General features: G+C 45.4%; 1 protein-coding gene across 1 annotated transcript in view; it reads right to left on the minus strand.

The window, feature by feature from the left end:
- HUWE1 (HECT, UBA and WWE domain containing E3 ubiquitin protein ligase 1) overlaps positions 1-25,977 on the minus strand; it is a gene marked incomplete in the record, with an annotated part of 5,008,559 nt that overhangs the window by 4,123,321 nt on the left and 859,261 nt on the right. The window contains 2 exon segments of the mRNA XM_044079288.1: positions 15,206-15,274; positions 15,367-15,414. Coding sequence (XP_043935223.1) covers positions 15,206-15,274; positions 15,367-15,414 — 117 coding nt within the window.

The following is a 25,977-nucleotide window of genomic DNA, read 5'->3' on the forward strand; positions in this document are numbered from 1 at the left end:
ATCTGGCGACCACAGTTCCACTTACTCTTACCAGACATGAACAGACTATAAACTGCACAAAAAAAGGACTGAAATAATCCCCAACGGGATACTCCGCTTTGTTGAGATTCAGATCAGACATCCAATAGTAGCAGGAGCACCTGGCATACGGCTGGCAGCTGAAAAATTCTGAGTTGGTGCATGCAGACGTCACTTATGGCCCACATTCCTGCCTCCACATCACACGTCCGACTCACCAAGAGGGACGAAATCTTTGGAAACCTGGCCGGACAACCTGAATGGAAGGGTAAACCCACTAGTAGACTACTGCAACATTGGAATAGAAGGGCATCTAGTAATAGGCTTTGGAAGTGATTGGAGTGTGACAGGACTTTGTCCTAGGAGGAAAGCCTGCATCAGGTCTGTTCTGATCTTGCAGCCCAGAAAGATGGTCTTGTTGCAGGAGTAAGGAAGATTTCTGTAGGTTGAGGGTAAAACCCAGGTTTTGTAGTAGGGAAGTTGTGAACCTGAGATTATTTTGGAGGATGTCTTCTGTTTCTGCTAGACAGAGAATATCTAGGTAAGGATAGATGTGGACACCTTTGGTCCTACAGTAAGCAATGGCTGGGGCTAGGCATTTTGTACATACCTGGGGTGCAGTAAACAAAGGATGGCTGTAAAATGAAATTGAGTACAAACCCCAGTAAAACTTAAGAATTTCCTGTTGAAGGGTTGTATGGGACTATGGAGAAGCTTCCTTTAGACCTAGGAATGGCCATAAAGGCCCGGGCTGATAAAGCGAGAACAGTTTGAAGGGATAGCATCCTGAATGATGGGACTTTTTGGAACAGGTTTAGGAAGGATAAACCTAGCATTGGTCTCCCAAGGGCCATCTTTTTTGAGGACCAGAAAAAGTCTAGAGTAAAATCCTTTTCCTTCCTGCACTGGAGGGACAGGTTCTATGGTTCCTAATCTCAAAAGGTGTAGTGATGTGAGGTATGAGGTGTTGATTTTTGGCAGGAAAGGGGATGGGCATTGGAATGGGCTTTTCTTCCAAGAAAGGAAATAACTCTTCTGAATGACAGTCAGTACCCAGTGGTCTGATGTGAAGGTTTTCCAAAAGGGGAGGCAGTGTTGGTGGTGGTGTCAGACAGAGTAGATGGGCAAGGCACTCCAGCACTGCTGTGTCCACTTCTATCCTGAAAGGGCTCTCTTGGAGAAGGTTGTGAAATAACTGTTCTGGAGTAGGTTTGCCTCCTGGTTCCTCCCCTATGCCTGGTAGAGAGGGTAGCAGAGGAAGGGGTTCTAACAAAGGAAGTCTTTGCAGGATAATTCCTGTAGTATTTTGGAATGGGAGACGAGCAAATGCTTCATGTCCTGAAGCTCCTTACTTTTCTCCTGCAGGTTTTTAAAACATTCTAAAGATTGTTTGCCCAAGAGGTTACGGTCTAAGATTTTAGACTTGAAATCCTTTAGGAGTGGTTGGAGGAGAAGCTAAGAGTGAGGCCTCTGCGGCATCATAACTGCACCTAATGGAATGTCTGGCTATCCGAGAAGCCAGGGCCAGTTTAAATGCTAAGGTAGTTTTGGTAGGGCAGTCAGGGGTGGAAGCCAAGAGATTGGAGGCTTGTGAAACTAGGTCCAAGGCATATTTTATCATGGGAGTTTGGTAATCGATAGCTCTGAGGGCCAGGGAGGAGGTGCACACTTTGTTCCCAATCCTGTACATGTTTTTGTTATACGTTTCAGTAGGCAGAAGAGATGCTGAAGGAATCATTCTATACTGCTTGTCAGGGGAGACAGCAATTAAAGAGAGGCTTTAAGAATTTCTGGTCATCAGGTACTTTGTAGAACCTGTCTGGTCTCTTAGAAGGTGGTTGAGAGTCTGGATTCTAGGATGCAGAGGTGAAAGCATCCAGATAGGCAGGTAAGACAGGTCTACATTATATCATTGAACGCTTAAAGCGAATGATTAATAATCAACCTCGTGTAAGTGAAAGCTTACAATCTCGAAAGCTCAGAACAGCAATTTTTTTTCCCAGGGAAAACCATCACTGTTCCAAAAAAAAAAATTGAAATACATAAAGTGGGGGGCTTCGTCCCTCACATTCCCCCCACGATGTGGGGGGGGGGGCTGTGTCCCTCACACCCCCCATACTTAAATATACCAACTCAGAGATCGCACTGCAGTGCCGAAAACGGCAAAGTACCAGAAGCAACCAAGTGAACTCTTTCCCAGGGAAAGAATTTGCTTAAAAGCCGCATCGCTATTTTGCCTTTTCATTATTTTAAGTTCAACCAAGACGCATTAGACAGAATGCGTCTTCGGTCATCCAATAGGAACCCGGTAAGACAGAAGGGAGAGACTCCACATGGAATTCAAAATACCTCCTCTGGGTGTCAATCTGGATAGTATCCCATTTGAAATATTCTATCATTTTTGTAACTGTTTCCCCAAAGTTGATGCTGTCTGGTGGGGAGTCCCCTTCAATGGATTCCTCATCTGGGTAACAGCATTCCAGAGGTGAGGCAATTTGTGAGGCTTAAGAAATAGAGTTATCACAAGATGAGTAATGGGGTTCCAAGACCTCATCTTCTTCTTGGGCAGTAGGCAAGGGGAGAGAAGTAGCAGAAGCGGGCCTAGGACTAAGCACTGGACCAGTGGAGGGGGAAGAGGCTGTAGGCCTAAGGGCCATAAAGGTCTGCATCAAGGAGCTGGTAAATGATTGCCAGTCTGGGGCTCCCAAGTGTTAGAGTCAGGTGTTTTGTTTTTTTGTTTCTGTTTAGACGGCGTAGGTCTGGGAGAAGGCCTGGGTTCGGCTGCCTGGGCTTCAGGTAATGGCATCCCGATCAGTAGTTTAACTATCTGGTTTCCCCTAGACATCGGTAGGGACAGTATCTGTTATCTCCATGGACATGCAGGCCCATTGCTTCCAAACCAGCTTCCTTGGTGGGAGCCGAAGTAGACTGTTCTATCAGACATCCCTCAACCCTGAAATCAGAAGCTGGCGGAATGTCCGATAGAGAGGCAATGGAAGTAGGCCTGGAAACCTTGGCCTTTTTCCATGGTGGTTCAGTTAGGACAGCCGATTCGGGATCCATCCTGAGCACAAGTTTTCTTTTTGAGTCTTCTTCTAAATATAAGAGAAGGGTGAGCAGACTGCTATGAAGGATCTTAGGAACAAAAGATTGGCAAAGAAAAAGATGTATGGTCATGTTCCTTCCCTAGACAAAAGACAACTGTCATGTGCATCTTTATGTGGCATCCGACACCCTCAAAGACATTTGCCCTTCTTAGCTGACATCGGCCAACGATAACTATAGCTAACCAAACTCCAGCAAAAAGACAAAATTCCCCAACAGGGTACTTCGCTTTCTCGAAGTCTTAGAGTACAGAAGAAAAGTTGATCGAAGTAACGTCTGCGGCTCAAAAGTTCTGAGGTGTGTGTGCAGACGTCACATTTAAAGGTCCCTGGGTTTATAGCCCTACATATGACATCCCATGCACCTACAACAGCCAGGCTTAAGATTTTGTACAGGAGCCGACGTTCAGTTCGCCTGAGGTGAGGAATCCCACACTAAGAATACAGCAACACGGGAACAGAAGTACGGTTGTGTACACTTACCATAAACCTAGATGTTAGACTGTATTCACTGTTGCAGTCATCACATTTGGGCCATCCCTGCTAGGGGTAACCCTTGGCCAGCCTGAATACCAGAGGCTAAGTATTTCGGCGTCAGTTGCTGTCGCTTCAGGACTGATGTCAGGTAGTCAGTAGTATAAAGTAAGGCATCCAAAGCCATTACATCAATTTTTCTTGCCTTAACCTGTCAGGAGCTCCTGTAAGAAGGAAGCAGGTTTTGGTGAAAGAACCCCACCAGTAGAAAGTAAATACCAATATGACCCTTCTAAGGAAAGAGAAGATAAAAAAGGAGATTGAGGGAGGAAAACCAAGACTGCAACAGTGAACACACTAACATCAACATTTATGGTAAGTGTACACAACTGTACTATGTTCATGTTTCACTGTTGCAACTACATTTGGGTTGATTCCCAAAGCTAAGGAAATGGGTGGAGGCACTCAAGGAAACTAGGGTCTGGCTAGGATGCCCTGCAAGACTGCAGAGGGAAACCCTGCCCCCGATTTGGAGAAGAGAAGGTGGTAATGTTTGGTAAAGGTGGGAACAGATGTCCAGGTGGCAGCCTCCAGGATGTCCCTGGTGGGGACTCCTCAGAGGAAAACTGCAGAGGTGGAGGCTGTTCTGGTGGATTGAGTCATGACCCCCTTGGGGGAGGCTTTCCTTGTTTGTAGCAGAAATGGATGCAGTGTGCTATCCATTTGGAAATGGTTTGGAGATGGCTTTGCCCCTGTAGCAAAGCTAACCAGCAATTGATCAGACTTTCTGAAGGATTTAATCCTATCTAGATAGAATCTGAGGTATCTGTGCACATATAGAGTGTGCAGGATTCCTTTCCCCCTTATTCTGGGGATTAGGAAAACAGGTGGCCAAATGAACGGATTAGTGGAGAGCCACACTGGACACCACCTTGGGCATGAAGGATGGGTTGGTCCTGAGGGATATACCCTGTCAGCATTGAAGGAGGGTTCTACAGCCATGAGTGCCTGCAGCTCGGAGACCCTTCTGGCTGAAATGATAGCCAAAAGGAAAGCTGTATTCCAGGAAAGAAAATTTAGCTCTGTTGAAAAAGCTGGTTCAAAGGGGGGCAGAGTGAGCTTTTCCAACACAAAGTTAAAGTCCCAAACTGGTGTTGGTGCTCTTCTGGATGGCCTGAAGTTGCTAGCACCTCTTAGGGATTGTTTGATCAAAGGGTGTGAGAAAATGGGCTGCTCAGTGGGAAAATGAGCAGAGATAACACAGGCATGAATTTTAGAGGAAAAAAAAAAAGAGGCCACTGTGTAGCAGGTCAGCTAAGCAATCCAGGATGAGAGGGAGGGCTGTACCGTATTGGCTCCCTTAGTCTGCATCCAGGTGCAGAACCTTTTCCATTTGTCAGCATAAGACTTTCTAGTGCTAGGGTGTCTGGTCTTGCATATAACGTGCAGAACCCGTTTACTGAGGATAGCAGATTGATCGGGGGTTAGGGAATAAGCCAAGCTGCCAAACTGAGTATCTGCAATTGGGGATGCATGAAAACCCTTTCCTCTGGGTCAGGAGGTTTGGATCTGAGGAAGATGCCATGGTGGCAAGTAGGGACAGGCTGAGCAGCAAGGGGTACCAGTGCTGGCAAGTCCAGTCTGTAGCTGTAAGTATTGTCCTTGGTTTTTCCTCCTTTATTTTGAGCAGAACCCTGGGGATGAGTGATAGTGGAGGAAAGGCACAGACCGATAGATTGATCCAGGGGAAGGACAGGGCATCCACTTTCCAAGCCATGCAGCGATGCTCCCTGGTGCATTTGCCAAGCTGATGGTTGGTGTAGGAGGCAAAGAGGTCAACCCCCGGGGTGCCCCATTTCTGAGTTATTAGGATGAAGGTCCTTCTGTTTGCTGCCACTTGTATGGGTCCCAACGATTTCTGCTTAAGTGGTCTGCCAGATAGTTGAGAGAACCTGGTAGGAATTCTGCTAACAGGTGGAGTTGCATGGCAGAGGCTGTGCGCAAAGGGTCATGGCCAGCCTGAATGAGTGCGTCCCTCCCTGCTTGTTGATACACCACATCAGTGGTGCTGTTTTGATCAGGATAGCCCCTGGGAAGGGGCTTGAAAGCCATCAAGGCATGCTGGACAGCCCATCTTTTTTGGCTGATGTGCAGATGGATTTGCTATGGGCTTCATTGGCCCTATATGCACCTGTCATCCAGGTGTGCACCCCAGGGATAGTCTGATGAGTCTGTGGTAAGCGTCTGGGTGGTGGGGGATGGTGAGAAAAGTAGCCCCTTTTTGTAGTGCATGCTGTTTCCCACCAAAAAAAATCTTTTGAGGCAAGGTATTATAGGTATAAGAGTCTCCAGGTCTTGACAGTGTTGACACCAAAGGCCGTTTAGGTACCACTGAAGTTCTCATATGCAGTCTGGCATATGGAATGAGTAGTATGCAAGATGCCATGAACCCCAGAGCTTGCAGGATTTTCCTTGCAGATAGCTAGGGTATGGTGGCTAGTTGAAAGAAGGCTATTAGGAAAGTTTGCTTTTCTGATGTAAGGAATGCCATCTGGGATGCTGTGTCCAGGTTTGCTCCCACAAATATAATCCTTTGGGTGGGCACCTGTTTGGAATTTTTTTTTTCGTTGATTGTGTACCCTAAAGGAGGTTAGTAGGGACTTTACAAAGGCCAGGCTTCAGCAGCTTTTCCTGTCTGTCTAAATTAGGCAGTCATCCAAGTACGGGTAAATATGGATATTCCTTTGTCAGCAAAAGGCAATGGCCGGAGTAAGACATTTTGTGAAAACTCTGGGAGCAGTAGTTAAGCCAAAGGTAAGCACAGAGAAGTGAAAATGCAGAGATCCTGCCCTGAAACTTAATTTCCTGCACGATTCCCTGATAGGAATGTGGAGGAAGGCCTCTTAGGTCTAGGGTGGCTAACCAAGCATCCTTGGAGACCATGGGTAGCAGCTGCTGGACGGCGAGCATTTTGAATTTTGGGATCACCAGGAAAGTGTTTAAAATAGATATAGGTGGCCACAGTGGTGCAGCTTTTAACACTGCCGCCGCACAGCAAGAGGTTCTCCGGTTCGATTCTCGGCTGGGGTGCCTTCTGTGTGGAGTCTGCATGTCCTCCCTGTGGTCACGTGGGTGTCCTCCGGATGAGTTTCCTCCCACATCCCAAAGACATGCTATAGGGGGATTGGACACTAAATTGGCCCTAGGTGTGAGTGTGCGTGTGTGCCTCTTCTGTGGAAGGTTGGGCGCCGGGCTGGTAACTCGACACGGTAAAAACTCCACTACCAATCATGAGCAGACAGGTGATCTGCTGTGGCGACCCCTAACCGGGAAAAAGCTGGAAGAGGATGGGGCACCAGGTGCCAGTTTTTTGTGGGTACCAGAAAAAGTCTGGAGTAGAAACCTTAGCCCTTCTGCTCTGCAGGAGCATGCTCCACTACCCTCAGATAGGAGAAAAAGGACTTTACTTTGTGCCTCTGCCCACTTGTTTGGAGGTAGAAAGTACAGTTTTGTACCTACCATAAATGTAGATGTCCGATAGGTATGCATCTGCAGTCATAACATATGGGTTGTCCTGCCTCAGGCAGCCCTTCGGTCGGCCGGATTCCAAAGTCTGGGTCTGGCCTCGGCTGATGTCGCACTTTCCCCGTCAGAGCTTCTGGGGTATAAAGGCATCAGCTGACGCCATTTTCCTCAGTGTTTCTTGCCCCAGATGCCAGGTGCCCTCTAGGAAGGCTAAATTTGGATAATGCTGAAAAGTTCCAAACAGTAGCAAATTATATACATATATATATATACAAACAAATACACCATAATAGATTCCCCCAGCTAGCTGAAAGAGGGGTAAGCACCCTAGGAATACCACAGAGGGGAAGGAGGGTGGGTAATCCTGACTGCAGATGCATACCTATCGGACATCTACATTTATGGTAGGTACAAAACTGTACTATGTCCTTTAAGGATGCATCTGCAGTCATAACATATGGGTAGAATACCACAGCCAAACTGGGGGAGGAGGTACTAAGAGAGGGATGGTGTAGTTAAGATCCCCTGCAGAACTGCAGTTGCAAACCCTGCTCGGGATCTGGAGTATAAAGGTAGATTGTAATGCTTGGCAAATGTATGCATTTCCAAGTAGCAGCTTCTAAAATGTCCTTGGTAGCCACCCCTCGTAGGAAAGATGTAGTGGTGGCTGTGGCCCTTGTGGAATGAGGCCTGATATTTTCAGGAGCTGTCTTTCCGTGAAAGGAGTAGCAAAAACGAATGCAATTTCCTACCCATTTTGAAATTCTGTTTGAAAATTGCTCTTCCTTGCACCCCAGTTGCATATGCTACAAAAAGTTGGTCAGTTTTTCTGTTGGTTTTAGTTCTGTCCAGATAGTAGCGTAGTAGTCTGTGTATATCCAAGGTGTGCAAAAGTTTTTCTCCTTTGTTCTGTGGGTTAGGGAAGAAAGTAGGCAAATGAATAGCTTGGTTCAAGGATACCCTGGATACCACCTTTGGCATGAAAGTAGGATTGGTTCTCAGTGATACTCTATCCTGGTGGAAAATAAGAAAAGGCTGCACTGCCATTAATGCCTGTAACTCAGATACTCTTCTTGCTGAAGTGATTGCCAGAAGAAAAGCAGTTTTCCAAGATAAAAACTGTAGGTCTGCCTTCTGGTTTGGTGGAAGGTTTGGCATCCTGCCCCTTTTTGGCAAAGTGTGGAAGTAAAACCCGTATCCTTTGTCTATTGTTTGCAATGTCCATGTATCCTTTGTAATGCAATGCCAGTTTTTTGAGAATAAAGCCAGTTTTCCGCTCAAGGGAGCTTCCAGTGGATCCCTGGTAGGCGGAATCAGAGTCAAGTCATTGGGTCTGTCCTGTGGTAGTGGTTGTAGTTGTAGCTGTGGCACTACTCCTCTGGTTGGCAGGCTGCCACTGATGGCCCCTGTAGGCACCCTTTGATTGACCTCTGCCTCTAGGGCATCTGTTCCTGCCCCTCTGTGCTCTGGAAGTGTCTGGAAAGGACCAATTTTTTGTAGGCCAGTTTCTGCTGAACCTCGGAGGTTGGACCTGCAGGAATTCCTTTACTGTTTGCACAGATTTTGCTTTTTCTTCCACCTTTAGAATCTCCTGTGCAGGGGAGCCAAATAAATTTTGTTTTTCCATTGGAGCATCGAGGAGTTTAGCCTTGACATGGTCTGGCAAAGATTGCTCCTTCAGTCAGGCATGCCTACGAATTACTGCCCCAGTCATAGCTGATCTAAATGAAGCCTCCAGTGCATCATAGCCACATGTTAAGAAAGGATTACTGACCTGCTGAGAGTTGTGTACCAAATCCTGAAGGGATTTATGGTCTAAAGGTTCAGAAGAAAGCTTCTTATTCAGCTGATCTAACAAATTATTGGTACTGTATCATATGGAATTGACAGTTTAATGCCCTGGCAGAAAGAGTAGCAGATGTATAAACCTTTTTTCCCCATCTCTCTAATGCTCTAGACTCTCTTTCAGAGGGTAGGGGATTTTTGGCAGTAGCAGCTGCAACCCCTTTAGGGCCCTGAGAAATAGTTTCTGGGTCTGCAGCATGGGCTTTATACAGGTGGAAGTGAGAATCCGGGACCCTGTAATATCGGTCAGGTTTGGCAGGGGCCGGAGGAAGAGAATCAGGTGCAGTACTGACATCATTGTACACATCAATTACAGTTAAAACAGGTGGTATGGCTAAGGGCCTATGCTGGGGCAAAAGCAAAAAGGTCCTTAATCTTTTTCTAGAATCAGAGAAATCCTGACCCTGCCATTGAAAGTGCTCCCTCATGGAGTGTGAAGTCTCCCCAAAGGAAAATTCTTCAGGTGGGGAGGCCGAAGGAATAGAACCTTCCGCATCTGAATCCTCATAAGGCGAGTAGGCCCCTTCCCCGATGGTCTGACAAATCAGATCCATCCGTGGAGTAATCTGAGGAAAGAGGTTCAGAGGGATCAGTCCTGGGCCTTTTGTCTGAAGGAGGTTGGGAGGCCCTGTCTGGGTGGGGTTGGGAACCCCTAATTAAGGATATAAAGTCCTCAGCAAGAGTGAGAATCTGAGAACTAGAGGAAGGCCTCTGGGAAGTAGATTTGGCAGGCAAAGTTTTTGAAAGTTTGGCAGCTTTAGCCCTGGAGAAGGCCTTAATAGACAGAAGCTGGGGGCCTAGCTGCCCCACGTGCAGGGGTAGAAATGTCCAAAGGTATGGTGTCGGACAATTCTTGAGCACTAGCTTCGGTAGGGAGTTCTGAAGCCGACTCAGCCGGGGCCTCTCTTGCCTCGGTGGTCGGAGGTAAGGTTTCGGTAGTAGTAATAACAGTGGACTATTTCAGCCGAAACCGAGACACTCGCGGTAGGCCTAGCCGTGGTTTCAGCTGAAACCGCGGGCCACGAGTGTCGGTCCTTTTCCTTGCGTTTTTTGACCATATGCGAAGTCTGAGTCTCCGACGGCATTTTATAAGCAAAAGCGGTTCCAAAAAATTCCTCTGCAAACTCAGACAGACGTCAGAGTCCGTCGGTTGAAGGAGGCACAGGCTAAACAAGCTGATATGTCGTGGCCTGGGCCTAAGCAAGGAAGGCAGTAAGAATGGAAATCCTTATGAGGTATTTGTTTCCCACAAGTTAAACAATTATTTACTTTGTCTGACATCGGCTGAGGCAAGAAAGAGTCCCCAACGGGGTACTTAGCTTTTTTAGAAGTCTTCGGTAGCTGAAATCTCTGGATCTGACCGACCGGCACTTGCGAACAGCTTCTGCTTCGGGCACCGCGCGGCAAGAAAGACTGAGGAAAATGGCGTCGGCTGATGCCTTTATACCCCAGAAGCTCTGATGTCGGGGAAAGTGCGACATCAGCCAAGGCCAGACCCAGACTTTGGAATCCGGCCGACCGAAGGGCTGCCGGAGGCAGGACAACCCATATGTTATGACTGCGGATGCATCCTTGAAGGACATCTGGGAACACTAGGAATTGGAAGGGAAATTTGTATCCCTGGGACACCATGTTGAAATATGAGTAATGGTGGCCCAGGTGCTTAAGTGAAAGGAGAGTTTTTCTCCTAGGGGAAAGTTAAGGTGGGCAGAGGAAGGGGGTGGGGAAGTGAGTCATTGTGAGTTCTTACCATAGGTGGCTGGCTTAGAACTCCCTGGTTTTGAAGTGGAAGTAGTTTACTGCTTAGATCTCTGCAATCCCTGAGGCTGCTGTGTGGGGGGTGTGGTTCCCCAGGGTCTGGGCTGAACTTGCCTAGTGGGAACAGGAAAGAACCAATGCTTGTGGGGACAATGCCTGCTGAACCTGGGTGGTTGAACCTTTAAAAAAAATCCTTACCTGTCTGCATAGATTTTGCTTTCTCTACCGTTTTTTAAGACCTCTTCTGCCTTAGTGCCAAATTAGTTGTCTTTGTGCAAGGGGGGCATCCAACAATTTAGATTTGACAGTCTGGCAAGGGCTGTTCCTTAAGCGATGCAGGTCTAAGGACAGATCCAGTGACTGCTGCATTGCAAGAAGCTTCTAGAGCAAGGTTTAGTTACTTGACTTGCAGAATGCATCAACTCTTTAGATTCTGCACTAGCAGGAAAGGAAGATTGAGTTCCAGGGTATGTTGATGAAATTTTAGCATATGGAACTGACAATTTAGTGCTCTGATAGCAAGAGTAGCTGAGGTGTATACTTTTTTTTACATACATCTGTCTAGTGCTCGAGAATGCCTATCTGCGGGGGTGGGATTCCTAGCAGAGGTTGCTTTAATTCCTTTAGGCCCTTGAAAAATTGCCACAGGATCAGCAGTAGGATTATTAAAAATAAATTTGAGTCAGGGACTCTAGCACCCATCTGATTTTCTGGGTGCAGGAGTAGAGCTGGATTCCAAGAAAACAACCTCTACAACATCCAAGACTGGGGGGATGGCCAAGGGTCTGTGCTGTGGAAGACCTAAGAATTGCGAGTCTTTTTAGACTGAGGGTAGTCCTGACTCCCATTTGAAATGCTACCTTAAGGTATGAAGGGTTTCCCTGAAGGGAAAATCCTTTGGGGGAGAGGCTGAAGGGATGGAATCCTCTGCATCAGAATCCTCACAAGTAGAGGGGTTGCATGTCTTCATATTCAGAAGCAGAGACATCTGACACTTGTTCAGGCAAACATACAGGGGATAGATCTTTTCCATTTGGAGGGGGGTAGTGTGGCTTCCTCTGATCAGCACTATGTGGTCTTCCGCCACTTTAAGCATTTGAAACTGAGGCAAGGAAGCAGGTGCCTGAGATTGGGTCGGTTTCTTGGGTGTGATTCGTATCCTGGGCCCAAGACACTGTTTTCGAAAGAATGGTAGTCTCAAAAGATGTCTGTCAAGAATCGGTAGTGTGAGACTGTTTTGGAAGCGGATGCCTGCTCAGCGGCTCTGTACCCATCCAATGTAGAGACAACCGCAGGATCCTTAGTCGAGGACGACTGCGGCACACCGGACTCCAAAAGGGTCTCGTTAGCGGCCTGCAAATCCACAGAAGTGGGCATCAGGGGCTGAGAAAGTACCTCAGTGAGGACCAGAGAACTGGTGACTAGCTTAATGCAAGCGTTGTTGGTAGGTTTAGACATGTGCAGTCTGTCTATCTTTACATTTTTTTGGAAGATATGCTGTCGGATGGCTTACCGAAGCCATATCAGAGTTAGAGGACAGAATGCGAAAAAATCTAGCTACAATAAGGGCCCAAAGCTGATGGTTCTGGCATTGAACAAAGCACACAGGCGACAGCTGGGGGACGTCATGGTCTGGGCCTAAGCAAGTGACGCAGTAAGAATGAAAATCTGTGTGGTAATTGCTTTCCACAGGCGAGAGAACAGTTAACTTTTTCTGACATCGGTTAGTGCAAGAAAAAAGGATCCCCAACAGGGTACTTTGCTTTAGAAGACTTCAGCTTCAATTTTGTAGACGAAACTCGGGTAGCGGCCGACCAGCACTCATGCTAACTGCTTCTGCTTCGGGCTCCACAGCAAGAAAGACTGATGTAATGGCGTTTGATGCCTTACTTTATCCTGACATCAGTGCTGAAGCAACAGCAACAGACGCAGAAATACAAAGTCTCTGGTATTTGGGCAGGCAGCTATATCCTGGCAAGGATAACCCAAATGTGAGGACTGCAACAGTGGAACACGAAAATCATCTAATCTTACATGAAGGGTATGCTATGCACTAGGAATAAAGTGGCATTTGCAAACTGACATAATCCAGCAAATATGTAGAACAAAACCTTCAGAGTAGTGTGCATGGCTTGAGACATTTAAGACTACTGGCAAAGTTATGAAACATTTTACATTAACAAAGGGGGATTGAGGGGGCAAATGCATTCAACAAGTTGTTTCCAAAAAACTAAAAGATGGTATGCAACAAGGAGACATCCAGAGGCACAAATTAATATCAGCAATATTCCACTGCTTAACCTAACATTGGAGGGCATACTGTGTATCAGCAAGGCTGACTCTTCAATGTACAAATGAGGCTCATGTGCACTGCTGCCACCCAGCAACAGGTATGGAATTATTTTGAAATGCATAAATAAGAGTTATAAAAGGCAATGTGGCAGTTACAAACTGCCATACAGTAGACGGGTACAGTGAGAGTTGTGGTTGGATGCGAAGGACCACAGTTACTGAAAACTGCTTGGGGAAAAAGGAGAAAAATTATTGATTTAGACATTTAATGCAAAAAAAAATAACCACCACTGTGTAGTTGAAGTGGTGCCCGTTATTTAATGCTTCTACAACAGTGTGGGCAACAGTAAGACATTCAGAAAACTCTTGGGTAAATCAGTTAGGAATATTGCCAATAACTTCCAAGTGGAAAGAAAACCAAAGCATGTGCTGCCTGCAACCAAACAAAGGCTTCAGTCACACAGAACATTAAGACTGTACACTAAATGTATTTGTCATCCAACACGCATGGTTTCTTCAAAGGTTAATACTCACTTTGAAATGCTAGGAAATATTCCATGCATGACTAGTGCACTTTGTGCAGTATCAAAAAACAGCACTGTTATATCCAGTTTTACAAATACAAATACCGTTCTGAACTTAACAGATAACCTTCTACTGATACTTGGGGGTCTCCAGCACATCTGCAGGGTTGTAACTTAGACAAATTACAATATTGGTAATTTCTACACTATCGTAGCCAAAAATTCTGGCAGATAAAATTTTTCTTCTAAATCTAAAAGACATTTAACAGTAAAACCAGTGCATATCTCATCAGTCAATTAATTTTTTTTTTAAATGTTACACATCTGCATTATACAGCAAATCATATTTAGCTTCTAAAAAGATTTAAAAAAAACCCTACCTGAAACCAAGTTTCCCAGTTTCTATGAATTTGGGGAATTGGCCCCCTTGGAGCTCATAACAGTTAAAACCGATGGACCCAGTAATTCTTGCACTAATACCCCTTCATTCACATAAGCAGATCTACCACTTGGCAAAGACAGAATTAAAAAAAAAAATACTAGTACACCTTTCTGCTTGTAGAACTTTCTTGCTTTTTGTAGAACTGTGCAGCACCTCTTCTCAGAAGCTGGCCTTAAAAGGAAACCGGTTCACAGTAGCATCTGACAGCTATGTACAGTAGCATCTGACAGCTATGTACAGGTGCCCGAGGTTTGTATGCACTACTGACCCTTTTCCCTACATCAGACTAGCGGAAGCTGTTTTGGTCAATCTCTGCTTAGCTACATTTGCAGGGAGAACTCCAGCTGCTTTAAAGAGTAGCTACTAAGAAAAACCTTACCATTTCTTTCAACCTTCAGGGGAACTAAAATGAGCTGAATATCGCTGCCACCCCACCCCCAAAGGGGCTAAAGAATGCTTCTACTTCATGTATCTCTAAGCACACATCTGGAAAAGAACTTTAACTAGCACTTCTCCCTCAAGGCATAAGCTGCATCTTCACTTGCTCACCAGGTCTGTGAATACTATGAGAACCAGCTAATACTGACTGCTGGATCTCCATTTACTCAGCTTGTCTGCCTCTGCATTCAGGTCAGAGCAGAGGAATACCACCAACAAATGAAGGCTTAGGTGACAGGTCATGTCTCTGGCTATCACTAATTAAGTATTACAAGTTCATGTCACCTCTTGTGTACCATACTGCAGTGCTGTCTATAATAACTTTTAGGCTACTGGCTGTCAAACGGTTTGGAAATATCTTGCAGCTACAGTAAAGGCCATCATTTTTTTCAAGGCGCTTTTGACCTGGAGCAGCTCTAGGCACTCTACACAATGAAGTGGCAGGAATGAGAACAAAACCAGAGCAGTACTTCCATGATCAAGTCTAGGTACCCCTCTGTGAATAAAAATATAAGTTTTACAATCATATTAAAATGGTAGTGTTAAAACAGGTATTAATCTCAGTCACCTTCATTAAACTAATGTGGACTGTGCAAGAACTGCATAAACTACACCCCTGAAATTAACACTGTCTGAGACAGGTACACATTTACAGACAACTACCTTATACTCACTATAGGTCTTCTGTTTGAAGACCTCAAACTCTTCAGTGCAACCAAGCTCAGCTCATTACTAAACAAGCTGCCAATTTCTAACCAATGAAGCCCACACAGGAAGTTGATTACCTGTTTATCTTTAGGGATACTGTACATTTTGGTTAACGACTCCATGATTTCAGCTGGGCTTTCAGCAATCTGCAGAACAAGCCAGACAAATAAATACAACGCACTTCCATGAGCTTCTAGAATACAAAACATGCTACAAGCCCAATGAATGCTAGGCTTACCTTATCTAGCTGTTCAATGTGGATATAATGTAGTGTGTTGCTGCTTGTCTGAAAGAGTAAATGAATATGGTAAGTATACAAGTTGCATTTGAAGCAAACTCAAGAAAAAAAATTCTACAGCAGATTTTTTTGCGGCAAGTGACAAACTGTTAAATTTGAACGCATTAGTTTAACACAGACATGCTGCCAAACATTTCCATAGGAGACTTTCCCTACCTAAAAACAAGAAAGCCCTCGAAACATGGACACAGAAAGGTATCAGTCAGGAGAAGGGTACAAAAAATATCCACAGCATTGGATATACCATGTAACAGTGAAAACCGTCATCAAAAAGTGGAAACATATGGGACAACAGTGATGTTGCAAAGAACAGGACGCCCCACCAAAACTGGAGATGAAAACTGGTCAGAGAGGCTGCCTAGAGACCTACAGCAACACTGAAGGAGCTGCAGGAATTTCTGGCAAGTACTGATTTGTGTACTACATATGACAATCTCCTGTATTTACCACGTCTGGACTATGGGATAGGGTTGCAAGACGGAAGCCTTTTCTTAAACAGAAAAACATTCGGGCCCATCTAAAACTTGTAAATAATACATCAAGTCTCCCAAAAGCATGTGGGAAAATGTGTCATGGTCTGATGAGACCAAGGTTGAACTTTTTGGCCACAATTTCAAAAATTACCTTTGGCACAAAAAACACTTCAGCATGGGGACAGTTTTTTTTTTGGTGATGTGAAGCATGGTGGTGGCAGTATTACGCTTTGGAGTTGCTTTTCTTCAGCTGGAACTGGGGCTTTAGTCAAGGTGTAGAGAATTATCAACAGTTCCAAAAACTAGTCACTTTTGGCCCAAAACCTTAAGGCATCTGCTAGAAAGCAGAAGATGGAGGAATTTCACTTTCAACATGACAATGACCCCAAACATACATCTAAATCAACAAAAGAATGGCTTCACCAGAAGAAAATTAAAGTTTTGGAATGGCCCAGCCAGAGCCCAGACCTAAATCCAACAGAAAATCTGTGGGGTGACCTGAAGAGAACTGAGCGCAAGAGATACCCTCGCAATCTGACAGATTTGGAGCACTATTACAAGGAAGAGTGGGCAGATATTGTCAAGTCAAGATGTGCCATGCTGAGACTTCTACCTAAGACTGAATGTTGTAATTAAATCAAAAGGTGCTTCAACAAAGTATTACTTTAAGGGTGTGCACGCTTATGCAACCAGCTTTTTGTACATTTTTTTTTTTATATTTCTTCCCCTAACAGATTTGCTTTTCAAACTGTAAAGGTTATAGGTCACATTAAAGGTGGGAAAAGTTTTGAAATGATTTATTGTGGTCTTTTTTTACATCACAAAACCTGGCATTTTTACAGGGGTGTGTACACTTTTTATATCCACTGGATATACCTGAACATTCAACCTCAATTACAATGACTGATAGTAGACATCAATCCCAAATGAAAAACTGAAACAGACTCCCATGGATCAATATTTGATACTGAACCACATCTCCATGCAAACGCACCATCTCATGGGCCAAGCTACAAAGTTTAAGCAGAAATACAATCTGAAAATTAGTTGGACTGGTGTCTGCAGTCCTTGCTTTTGGGTCACTCTCACCCCTAGTAATACACAAGAGACTGGCATACTGTTATGGTTCTTTCATATAAAGAAAATTGAGTGACAGTAAAAAGAAATGCAACTATTAGTTCACTACTGCACATGGCAGAGATGAAACATGCTTGCTAAAATGAAACCACTCAGCCCCTCTCTCAACAGGGCAAACCAAACCAGAACTTCAGCCTATTCAAAGAACAGCAACCAAGTCTGATATTCCAAGTGAGTAAACATACTACAGAACAGGACAGGCACACCCAATGGAAAAAGGACTGCTGAAAAACATTTTCCAGTTTCTGCTCTTCTCAGTGCAAAACTGAATGATATCATATTAATAAAAAAAAGAATAGTTGTGTAGTCTTACCATAACTATAGATGTCCTCTTCCATGTTGCAGTATTCATACTGTGGGATTTCCAGCCCTCAGGCAACCCGTCGCCTCCTACACAAAAGCTTAAGCCTGGCTGCCGTAGGTGCGTGGGATGTCACATGTAGGGCCATAAACCATGGAGTATAAATGACATAGGCACAGACCTCAGAATCTGAAGCCCAGAGAAGAGACTATAAGGCCAAGGAGAATCCAAAGCAAATGTCAATGCAGGGCTGTAGAGACTGGCCTGTAGGGAGGAGATACATAGGAGAAGAGACAATACCAGGGGGATTTAGAGGGTGGGATGGAATACTGCAACATGGAAGAGAAAGACAACTACGGTTATGGTAAGATTTTACACAACTATTCTATGTCCTCCTATTCCTATGTTGCAGTATTCTTAGTGTGGGAGAGTACCACAGCTTAGAGGGAAGGGCGGAGGTAGAAGATTCCAGAAAACCCTGCACGATTGCTCTAGCAAACCCTGCCCTGGCTCTGGAGATGTGGTCCAATTTGTAGTGCTTGGTGAAGTTGTGAAGTGTGGACCAGGTGGCTGCTTCCAGAATGGAGGTTGTGTCTAACCCTTTGAGGAAGGTTTTGAAAGTAGCCCCGTCTCTGGTAGAGTCAGCTCAACTCCCTGGGGTAAGTGCTTGCCATAGTGTGAGTAACAAAAGGAACTGGATTTTCTGATCCAACATGAAATAGTTTGGAGAATGCCTTGCCCAGAGCCCTGGGGTGGAAGGATACAAATACTTGGCTAGATTTTCTGAAGGACTTTGTTTTGTCTAGGTAGAATCTAAGTTGTCTGGACACATCCAGGGAATGGAGAATCTTTCCCTCTCCAACTAATGATAGTGAGAAGGCAAGCAGGTGAATGGATTGGTTTAAAGGACAGTTGTTTGACCACTTTAGGCATGAAGGAAGGGTTAGTGCACAGGGTCACCCTATCCTTGTGGAAGGTAGTGTAAGGGGGGGCAGGCCATGAGAGCTTGTAGACTCTTCTAGAGGAAGTAATGGTCACCAGCAGTACAGTCTTCAATGTACACATTTGGAGCATAGCAGATCTAGCTGGCTCAAATGGGGAAGTGTTAGTTTTTCCAGAACAAAGTTTAGTTCCTGGGGGGGGGGGGGGTGTTCTTGGTGGTCTGATGTGCAAGACCCCTCTAAGGAAAAGTTTTACATCCAGCCTGGATAGCAAAGGGGGATCTAGAGGTAGACAAGTTGAAATGGCTAAAAGGTAGACTTTCACTGAAGAGTATGAAAGGCCATCCTTAATGAGTTCACATACATATACAAAGACTAGGGATGGGTTTACTAGAGGAGGTAAGAACCCAGCCACTGGGGATGCACAAGCCATGGGGAGGGTTGCGTCAAGAAGGGCATCCAGCATAAAACTTCAACACAACATTTCATGCAGTCACCAAGAAAAGTTTTTATACCAGATCGGTCGAGGCCCGGATTAACGACTGCCACCAGTACTGTTAGCCTACAGGGTGCTGGCAGAAATTGGGCTACTGTTGGCCTAAGGCAGGAGAGAAGAGAAAAGCTAGGACTGTGGTAGTGAGGGTCAGAACTTTGAATGTTGGCAGTATGACTGGTATAGGGAAAGAGCTAGCTGATATGATGGAAAAGAAGGTTGGTACATTGTGTATGCAAGAGACCAGACGGAAGGGGAGTAAGTCTAGGTGTATCGGAGGTGGGTTCAAATTGTTTTATCATGGTGTGGATGGGAGGAGAAATGGCGTAGGAGTTATTCTGAAGGAACAGTATGCCGAGTGTTTTGGAGGTGAAAAGAGTGTCGGATAGAGTGACGTTTATGAAGCTGGAAATTGATGGTGTAATGATGAATGTTGTTAGTGCGTATGCTCCACAAGTTGGGTGTGCAATAGATGAGAAAGAAAAATTTTGGAGTGAATTGGATGAAGTGGTGATGACTACCCAAGGGTGAGAGAGTGGTGATTGGAGCAGATTTCAATGGGCATGTTGGTGAAGGGAACAGAGGAGATGAGGAAGTGATGGGTAGGTATGGTGCTAAACAAAGGAATGCAGAAGGTCAGATGGTAGTGGATTTTGCAAAAAGGATGGACATGGCTGTGGTGAATACGTATTTTAACAAGAGGGAGGAGCATAGGGTGACATACAAGAGTGGAGGAAGATGCACACAGGAGGATTATATTGCATATGTAGGAGGGCCAGTTTGAAGGAGATTGAAGACTGTAAAGTGACCAGAGAAAGTGTCGTTAGGCAGCATAAAATAGTGGTTTGTAGGATGACGTTGGTTATCAAGAAGAGGAGGAGGAGTGTGAGGGGAGCACCAAGGATCAAGTGGTGGAAATTGAAAAAGGGTAATTGAGGTGGAGTTCAGGGATGAGTTAAGGCAGGCACTGGGTGGCAGTGAAGAGTCACCAAATAGCTGGGTAACTACAGCAGAGCTAGCAAGGGAGACGGCTAGAAAGGTGCTTGGTATCACATCTGGACAGAGGAAGGATGACAAGGAGACACGGTGATGGAATGAGGAAGTACAGGAGAGCATTCAGAGAAAGAGGTTGGCAAAGAAGTGGGATTGTCAGAGATGAAGAAAGTAGACATGAGTATAAGGAGATGAGGTGCATGGCAAAGAAAGAGGTGGCAAAGGCTAAAGATAAATGAAGAGTTGTATGAAAGGTTAGACACTAAGGAGGGAGAAAAGGACCTGTACCGATTGGCTAGACAGAGGGACCGAGCTAGGAAAGATGTGCAGCAGGTAAAGGTGATAAAGGATTATGTGGGAAACACTCACAAGCGAGGAGTGTGTGTTGAGGGGATGGAAAGAGTACTTTGAGGGGTTGATGAATGGAGAAGGAGAGGGAGAGAAGGCTGGGTGATGTAGGGATAGCGAATCGTGAAGTACAATGGATTAGCAAGGAGGAAGTAAGGATAGCTATGAAGAGAATGAAGAATGGAAAGGCTGTTGGCCCAGATGACATACCTGTGGAAGCATGGAGGTGTTTAGGTGAAATGGCAGTGGAGTTTTTAACCAGATTGTTTAATGAAATCTTGGAAAGTGAGAGGATGCCTGAGGAATGGAGAAAGTGTTTTGGTACTGATTTTTAAGAATAAGGGTGATGTGCAGAGCTGTAGTAGGGATAAAATTGATCAGTCACAGCATGAAGTTATGGGAAAGAGTAGTGGAAGCAAGGTTAAAAACGGACGTGATTAGTGATCAGCAGTATGGTTTCATGCCAGGAAAGAGCACTACAGATGCGATCTTTGCTCTGAGAGTGCTGGAGAAGTAGAGAGAATGTAGGAAGGAGTTGCATTGTGTTTTTGTAGACTTAGAGAAAGCATATGACAGGGTGCCTGGAGAGGAGGAGTGGTACTGTATGAGGAAGTCAGGAGTGTCAAAAGTATGTAAGAGTGGTACAGGATATGTACGAGAGTAGTGACAGAGGTGAGGTCTGCGGTGGGAGCGACAGATGTGTTTAAAGTGGAGGTGGGGTTACATCAAGGATGAGCTCTGAGCTATTTGCAATGGTGATGGACAGGTTGACAGACAAGATCAGACAGGAGTCCCAATGGACTATGATGTTTGCAGATAACATTGTGATCTCTAGTGAGAGTAGAGAACAGGTGGAGGAGACCCTGGAGAGATGGAGTTATGCTCTAGAGAGAAGAGGAATAAAGGTCAGCAGGACTAAGACAGAATATATGTGCATGAATGAGAGGGAGGACAGAGGAATGGTGAGGATGCAAGGAGTAGAGGTGGCGAAGGCGGATGAGTTTAAATACTTGGGGTCAATAGTTCAGAGTAACGGTGAGCGTGGAAGAGAGGTGAAGAAGAGAGTACAGGCAGGATGGAGTGGGTGGAGAAGAGTGTCAGGAGTGATTTGTGACAGACTAGTACCTGTAAGAGTGAAAGGGAATGTCTACAAGAGGGTAGTGAGACCAGCTATGTTAAATGGGTTGGAGACAGTGGCATTGACAAAAAGGCAGGAGTGTGAGCTGGATGTGGCAGAATTAAAGATGTTAAGATTTGCAGTGGGTATGACGAGGGTGGACAGGATTAGGAATAAGTATATTAGAGGGTCAGCCCAGGTTGTTGGAAGGTTTGGAGACAAAGCCAGAGAGGCACGATTACGTTGGTTTGGACATGTGCTGAGGCGGAATGCTGAGTATATTGGGAAAAAGATGCTAAGGATGAAGCTACCAGGTAACAGGAAAAGAGGATGAGGTTTATGGATGTGGTGAGAGGACATGTAGGTGGTTGGTGTGACAGAGCAAAATGCAGAGGACAGGAAGAAATGGAAACAGGCGATCTGCTGTGGCAACCCTAATGGGAACAGCCGAAAGAAGATGACCTGGCAGAGGAGGTAAGCTCTGGTTCCTTCCTTGTTTGTTGATACACCACATTATTGTGGTGTTGTCTGTGAATATCTGAAGGGGACCCGGTTGGAGGAGAGGAAAAAAAGCCTTGAGGGCCAGAACTGCAGCCATTTCCCTTACAATGATATGTTTCTTTTGAAGGGTAGGATTCCATGCCTCCTGTACCCTGAAATCTTTCAAGGTGGCCTCCCACCCTCGGTATGATGCATCTATGTACATAAGTTGGGTTGGGGAGGGTATATGAAGTGGAAGTCCTGGGTTCTGAAGGTGACAGAGATAAACGATTCCACAAATCCCTGCAGGATTGCTCTGGCAAATCCTGCCCTGGCTCTAGAGACCTGGTCGGTCTTGCAGTGCTTAGTGAAAGTATGGACTGTAGACAAGGTGGCTGCCTCCATGATGGCGGCTGTGTCTAGTCCTTTTTTCATGAAAGCCTTTGAGTTAGTCATGCCTCTGGTAGAATGTGCTCGCACTCCTTGAGGCAATGGTTTGCGATGAGTAGCAAAAAAAAACACACAGGACGGATTTTCTGATCCAGGAGAGAGTTTGTTTGGAGACCGTCTTACCAAAGCCCTGGGATGGAAGGAAATGAATAGTTGGTCAGATTTTCTGAAGGACTTAGTTTTGTCCAAGTAGAATCTCCATTGTCTATGTACATCCAGGGAATGGAGAATCCTCTCTGCAAAGTTAGTAGGGGAGGGGAAGAAAGTGGGTAGGTGAATAGACTGGTTTAAGGATAGTTAATTTACTACTTTGGGAATAAAGGAGGGGTTTGTGCGTTGGTCACCCTGTCATTGTGGAAGGTGGTGTAAGGAGGGCAAGCCAGCAGGGCCTGTAATTCAGACACTTCTAGCAGAGGCAATTGCCACTAATATAATGGTTTCCCATGTGCAGATTTGAAGAGATGCTGTGCTAGTGGGCTCAAAAGGGGTAAGCTTTTCCAGCACAAAGTTGAGGTCCCAGGGAGGAGGGATAGGCTTTCTTGGTGGTCTGATGTGCAAGACTGGTTCCTATCGCATGATCACAAATTGTAAATGGCAAACGCATTTTGAGCAAACCCGATGGATGATGGAAAGGACCCACTGAGATCTGAAGTGATGGTTTTACAGAAGGGAAGGGATAGAGTAAGGCAAGAGGACTGGGGCACTTGGGAAGGCAGTCAGGCGGAGGAAGGTCCCCTTCTATCTGGAAAAGGCTGTTTGTTGGGGGTTTGAGGGAGTCTGGGATAAGGTTATCTCAGAGGTACCTTGCATGGTCTGGCAGAAGGGCAAGAGGTGGAAGGAGTCCTTCTGACAAAGGATGTTTGGGCTGGGTAGTTCCTGTAGTATCTGGCACTGGGGACACCAGCAGGTGCTTAATATCCAGCAGCTCCTTGCTCTTTTCTTGCAAGGTTTTGATAAGTTCTGCAGCTTTTTTGCCAAATATAAGGCTGTCCAGAGCAGCATCTATGATTTGGCTTTAAAATCATCTTGCAGATACTGTAATCTGAGCAAGGAGTATCTGCACAAGGCCAATGCAGTGGCAGCAGATCTGGCAGTTGCCACTGCTGCATCCTAACTGCAACAGATGGAGTGTCTGGCTACTTGTGTGGCAACGGACAGTTTGGATGTAATGTCTGATTTGGCTGGACAGTCAGGGATGGAAGCCAATAAAGTGGTGGCCTGAGAAACCAGGTCTAGGGCATACTTTGTGTGTTTGATAGTTTATAGCCCTGAAAGCTAGGGCAGAGAAGGTGTACACCTTTTTTCCCATTCTGCCCACAGTTTTGCTGTCTATCTGATGGCAGTAGAAAAGCACAAGGCAACTGCCTAGACTGTCTGGGGATACTGCAATAACTACTAGGTCAGCGAGGGGTGACTAGGAACTTGTAATCAGGTACTCTGCAAAACTTATATGGCCTTTTAGGGGCAGGAGGTTGAGAGTCTGGGCTCTTGGAAACAGAACTGAAGGCATCTAAGAAGGCTGGGAGCACTAGAAGGATGGCTGAAGGAGTGGGAGAGTCAAGCTGTAAAAGCTCAAAGTATCTCTTCTGGGTTTCAGAAACTAAGTATCCCACTTGAAATACTCATTTTTGAAATAGTTTCCCCAAATGAAATACCCTCAGGTTGGGAGTCCCCTTCAAGAGAGTTCTTGTCAGGGGAGTAACAGTCTATGGGAGAGGCAATCAGACACAGGATACAGATTCCTCAGAGGAGTAGTAAGAATGGTCAGTCATCCTGAGTAACTGGTTGCCGAGTAGTAGTTAAAGGCCAGGAGGAAGCAGAGGCCAGCCTAGGACTCAGCACAGGAATGCTGGTGGGAGTAGAGCCTGTAGGCGCAAGTGCCATCAAGACCGGCATCAAAGAAGTGAAGCATTCCCAGTCTGGGGCTGCTTGAGGACTCGGGTTCAAGTGTTTTGGTATTTGCTTCTTTTTTGTAGGAGTGGGCATCTGGTAGGTAGGGAAAGAGGCCTGCGCTGCAGTAGAAGTCCTGGTTGGCCAATCAAGCAATAGTTCCCCCCTCAACATCAGTTATGGCAGACTTCTTTATCAACTCCGCTGATGTGCTCTCCGTGGCAACTGACAAGGCCTCTTCCAGAGGAAATGGAGTAATCGGGTGAACCCCAGACCCTAGAATGGCAGTCAGCAGAACATCCGAAGGCAGAGCAGCATCTGGAGAAGACCTGCAGACCTTGGCCTACTTCCTAGGTTGTTCGGCTTGAGTGGCCAACTCAGGATCCTTCCTAAGCATGAGTTAAGCCTTTGATTTTTTCTAAATATAAATTTAACGAGGCCAGACGGCTGCGTAAGGTCTTGGGTACGAAGGACTGACAAAAGAGCAGGCCTTATGGTCGTGCTCTCTACCTAGGCAACAGACAGCTGTCGTGGGAGTCTGTGCAGAATCAGGCGCCTGCAACTGCATTTACACACTCAGACATCGGCTAATAGAGGAACTACAGCAACCAAGCTAAAGCTTGAGTGAAAAATGCAAACCCCAACAGGGTACTTATCTTTTCAAAGTCTTCAGATGTAGGAGCGAAGCGGCTGAATCTATCGTCTGTGGCTAAAAGTTCTGAGGTCTGTGCATGCTGACGTCAGATTTAAACTCTCTGGTTTATAGCCCTGTGTGTGATGTTCCGCGCACCTACGACAGCCAGGCTTAAGTTTTTATATAGGAGCCTACATCGTGTCGCCTGAAAGCTGGAAATACCACAGTATGAATATTGTAACATGGGAATAGGACATCTAACCTGCCTCTTATTGTCCATATTAAAACTCCCTACCTATTCCTTGTGATATTTTTAAGTCATAGTCCCTATGCTTCACTAGGAATTGCAGTTAATGGATTACGACAAAAGCAAGACAACTCTACAGGGGTGCGCACGTATACATCCCAATCCCTTTATATTAAAAGTACATGCCCCACAAAAAACACCGTAAACTTATTTTAAATATCTTATACCCACAGCACACTTGTCAAAATAAAGCCAAACTTCAGTCTCTAAAATTAAGGTGGTGTACAGAACTGTCAAAGCTGATTTTATGGGAATGTCCTACACCAATGTAACGGACAGGGTTAGTTTCAAACCATATGCTTTTAAATCTGCACCAGTGACCATCGGCTGAAGTAAAGAGCAACTGGCCTTGGAAGTTTATATCAAAATTGCACAGTCTCTAAATCAGCAGCAGCCAGCCAAACCAGCATATCAGCATACTGACCATGCAGAAAGTACAGTTGTGTACACTTAGCATAAATGTAGATGTTAAGAGTGTATTCACTGTTGCAGTCATTACATTTGGGTAATCTGCTGGCAGGTTGCCCTCAGTCGGCATGAATTCCAAAGTCTTGGGTCCAGCGTCGGTTGCTGTCTCCTCTTCCATGACATCAGGTAGTCAGAGATATAAAACAAGCAGCCGATGCCATTTTCTTTAGATTTTCTGGCCCCAGATGTCAGGTGCCCCCAAAAAGGTAGCAAAAATATATACTAAAACTATACATACATGCATCAATACAAACTACCTTCATCTGCAAGTAAATACACACAGGTTGTAGAAGATAGAAAAGGAAAGAAACTCCTGAATGAAAGTGGGATGGCGGGTAACCTGGACTGCAACAGTGAATACACTAACATCTACATTTACGATAAGTGTACACAACTTTTCTATGTTCTTCATGTTTCACTGTTGCAGTCATTACATTTGGGTAGAATCCCAAAGCTATGGATGGGAAGCTGGAGCTCAACAGCATTAGGTGCGGCTATAAGGCCATGCAGAACTGCAGT

This window comes from Protopterus annectens, chromosome 8.part0, assembly GCF_019279795.1.
Source record: "Protopterus annectens isolate FY-2018-M chromosome 8.part0, PAN1.0, whole genome shotgun sequence".
Lineage (NCBI taxonomy): Eukaryota > Metazoa > Chordata > Ceratodontiformes > Protopteridae > Protopterus > Protopterus annectens.